At 48.7% G+C, this 3,556-nt stretch overlaps 1 protein-coding gene across 1 annotated transcript; it reads right to left on the bottom strand.

Annotated features, from left to right (window-relative positions):
- Positions 1 to 744: 744 nt before the first annotated feature.
- ZDHHC23 (zinc finger, DHHC-type containing 23) lies at positions 745 to 3,472 on the bottom strand (the record flags this gene model as incomplete). Its single annotated transcript, XM_009075369.1, has 3 exons — positions 745 to 1,012; positions 1,868 to 2,035; positions 2,768 to 3,472. Coding segments are annotated over 3 exons (1,141 nt in total), but the record flags the coding sequence as incomplete, so codon positions are not given.
- Between the last annotated feature and the right edge of the window lie 84 nt (positions 3,473 to 3,556).

Here is a 3,556-nt window from a genome sequence, read left to right as displayed (position 1 = left end):
TGAGCCAAATCTTCAAAACAACACAGACTGAATTTGCAGAAAAACAGCAGGATGTCTTCTCACTCAGACAGAAAAGGATGGAATAACAACTTTAGGGGTCAGGAGGCAAAGGGATCTTACAAAGCCCTACAGGAACGTCGCTCACAAAGGCACTTAATAGAAGCATGTATACAGCTGGATGGAATAACAGATAGTTTTTAAAAAATAAAATAAATAAATGCACCAGAGAGGAGAGAGATGCTCAGTGACTGCCTAGACAGTCTCTTTTAGCCAAAGAGCCTGGCTGCTGCAGGAGTCCATCTGTTACCTGTATCCAAACGTTCACCCTCCTGGCATCTCCAAAATGCCACACACAGGTACAAACCAGGGATTCCATAACCTCTGCAGGACCCAGCGCACGCTCTGATGCCCAGCAGTGTGTTCCTCTTGATGCCAGGGGTTCACACCCAATAAAAACTCAAGTTCTCAAAACTTTGTGCTCTTCTTCCCATTTCCCGTGGCGGAAAAAGGCAGCAGGCTCCTTCTCTCCAGGTTTGTGCATATGGCTTACTGCTTTCTGCATCCTATTGCTGGCTGACAGTATGTGAAGAACCATTGTGCCTGGGAAAACCTCTGATGTTGTCAGTGCTGGGACAGGCAGCCCATACACCAACCGCAAAGGAAGGGCGTGTGAGGAAGGAGTCCTAATGGAAGGGGCCACTCCCCTGCTAAAGACAGTCAACATCACCTGCAGAAAGAGGGGTGTCACACGATGTCTTCAGCACAGCGCTGTGGAGGAGAAGACCCCAGGCTCAAGAAATGGCCCCAGTTGCATAGGAACCCCCTATTATACTGGCCAGTGTCTATCACTAACCCACCCAGGAGTCTGCGCCCAGTGTTGTCCCGCAGAGCCAGCCGAGCTTCCCTCTCGGTCACGTTGTAGCTGATGTTCAACAGCTGGATAAGGAGGATGTATCCCATGCCAGCTGTTACAATGGCACAGTACCACACACAGGTGAACGACAGAGCAGAGCTGGCAGCAGGGAAAAAGATGGGAAGGAAGCCATTTAGTTTTGGAGCAGCTGCTTTAGATTGACTTTCCCTGGTAATCACTATCCTTTTCAAATCCCTGTCTGCATCTGCCACAGTGATCTCACTTTGCTGCTTTCATCAGATAATCCTTAAAGGCTTTCTCAAAATTAAAGCTTCAGGGCTTACTTAATGAGAGCTTTTAGTGTTACCAGAGCTACTCTTGCACGTTGCTATCACACAACCCAGCTCTTTACTCATACTGTTGTAAAGATGCTTGGTCCTTATTTAAGGACATAAGGATGCTCACACTCGACAGGTCATGAGATGGAGTACAGAGGAAGGTAGAGACACTTGTGCAGCAGCAGCATGCTCTGCCCATCAGCAGTGGTGCTGGTCTCCCACCTCATGTCTCACAGTTCTCACCACTCTCCCTACCAGACAAGGCATGTGTTAACGCTGTCTGTTCTAGCCACATAATTTGGAGGGACAGACACTACAGTGAAGAATGAGAGGGAGAGACAGCATCTGGATTCCAGACTGTCAGACCATTACCTGCATCTAGGGGCAAACATGTAAGGGTGTATCTACATACATAAATACTTCAAATCACAGTTCCTCCGACAACTTTTTCCAAATAAACTTTGAGCTCTCTCCAAGTCTCAGACTCCTCACCTTTGCAAAAGCAGTGATGCATCTTTGCTTTCCAGAGCTTTTTAGGAAATGCTTTTTGGGAAATGCTTTTTGGTCAGGTTTGACAGCCAACAGCATTGCTCTAGAGCACAGAATGAGGAAGAGGAGCTAAGCTGCCTCACCAGGCCTGTTGCCACCCCAGCTCTCTCCCAGACAGACATCTCACCTGTAGTCAGAATAGGCTCCAGGGCAGTAGAACAATGCCACAAACACAGTTTGGCCCCTACAGACAGTGTGCAGAGTCAACGTAATTCCATACACAGAAGTGAGCATGAAGAAGGAGAGTGCAAGGATGAATGCTTGATGGTTCTGCTCCCCTACGCAGCTGTTAATCCTCCAAAAGGAAAGAAAAGATTACTTTGCTTAAAAAGAAAAACTGGCTTCTCTTTCCTCCTCCCTCCCCCAGCTGTCAGAGAACCTAATTTCCAAGGTGCTTCTATACAATGCAGGCTAAGAACTGAAAAATGTGTTCAAAGAAGCTTTATAGCTTTTTCTATAAAAGTTACGAGCACAAGTCAATAGACCAGCAGGGGAAAAGCAGCAGACTGTTTGCTTCAAACGTTTAGCAAGTGTATCCTTTGCTGAGGCACGTCATTCCCTACTGCTCCTTGATTCCAGCACAACATGAACACAGGCACCTCCGGGTTCCCTTGCCCCAGGAGAGCACTAATGCAAGTTAACTGCAGCACTTCTAGTGCTCCACAGGTCAAGTCTAAAGAAATCAGACAAAACACACCCAAAAACCCCCCACACCGATGAAAATCAGTAGAAAACCGAAGGCAATTCTAAAGTATGCTGTAGAAGTTATCAGCTATCAGGTCAACTCACTTAGAATAAGCAGTTATTTTAAGTGTTCTTTAAAACGATAAATACAAAGGGGAGGTTGTATTTAAAGAATGTCACCAGGTCTTGCACATAATAAAAGCAATCCTATTTGATAGGGAATGCAAAAAAAAAAAAAAAAAAAGAAGCTAACTTAGAAAAGGAGGGAACTCCTTTTTTAAGCAACAGGGAGGAGAGAGGGAGAGGGAGAGAACACATGTAGCCTCAGCAGTGCAAAACCTACCAGACACAGTGATGGTCCAGCCTCCTTACACACCTGCCACAAAGCCTGCAGTGCCCAGCTCGGGCTGGTCTAATCAGCTGGCACTTAGTGCACCAGTCCTTTTTCACACCTTCTGGCTCCTCAGCTGACATCCTGGAATAGCCTTTGGCCTCCCCGTTCACAGCACGACTGCTGGCAGCACCTGCCGTGCTGATGCCATGGAGCCCACTGGAGCTCCCTCTAACACTCTTGTTGGGCAAACCCTGGTGCAACAGCTTCTCTGGGATGTCTGCTGGGATGGGAAGGTAACCAGGGTCTCTCTTGGCTCGAGACAGGGCCACAAGCATAAGGATTATCCCGCAGGTGAGAGTGACCACTTGGGAAAACCCCACGTGGCCTCGAGGAACCACCTCCTGGAGAAACACATAGTACATATAGCCTAAGGAGAAGAGCCCCAAGCTCAAGAAGAAGAGAGTCCGTTCCTTCCTTCGGTGTGTCAGGTAGTAATACCAGAGCACCACCACGGGCAGGGACGTCAGGATGACCAGCCCCAGCAAAAAGTGCAGTGCAGCGACGTGGAGGAAAACAGGCAGCAGGACGAGAGGCGGCACAAGGCTGACATTGATCCTCACAGCCCCCGAGAACCAAGGCACCCGCAGCCGATCCGCGATGGTCTCAACGATCCTCTCCAGCGCCCCGGGGGGCAGCGATTTGCACGTCAACCACCTATAGGCGAGAAAAGCACAACGGAACACCTAAACAGAGCCGCACCCCCATCCCTCCCCCTTCCACCCTCCCGAGGAGAAGTTT

The sequence above is a fragment of the Acanthisitta chloris genome, unplaced genomic scaffold (genome assembly GCF_000695815.1).
Source record: "Acanthisitta chloris isolate BGI_N310 unplaced genomic scaffold, ASM69581v1 scaffold20085, whole genome shotgun sequence".
NCBI lineage: Eukaryota > Metazoa > Chordata > Aves > Passeriformes > Acanthisittidae > Acanthisitta > Acanthisitta chloris.
This window is presented reverse-complemented; position numbering and strand designations above follow the sequence as displayed.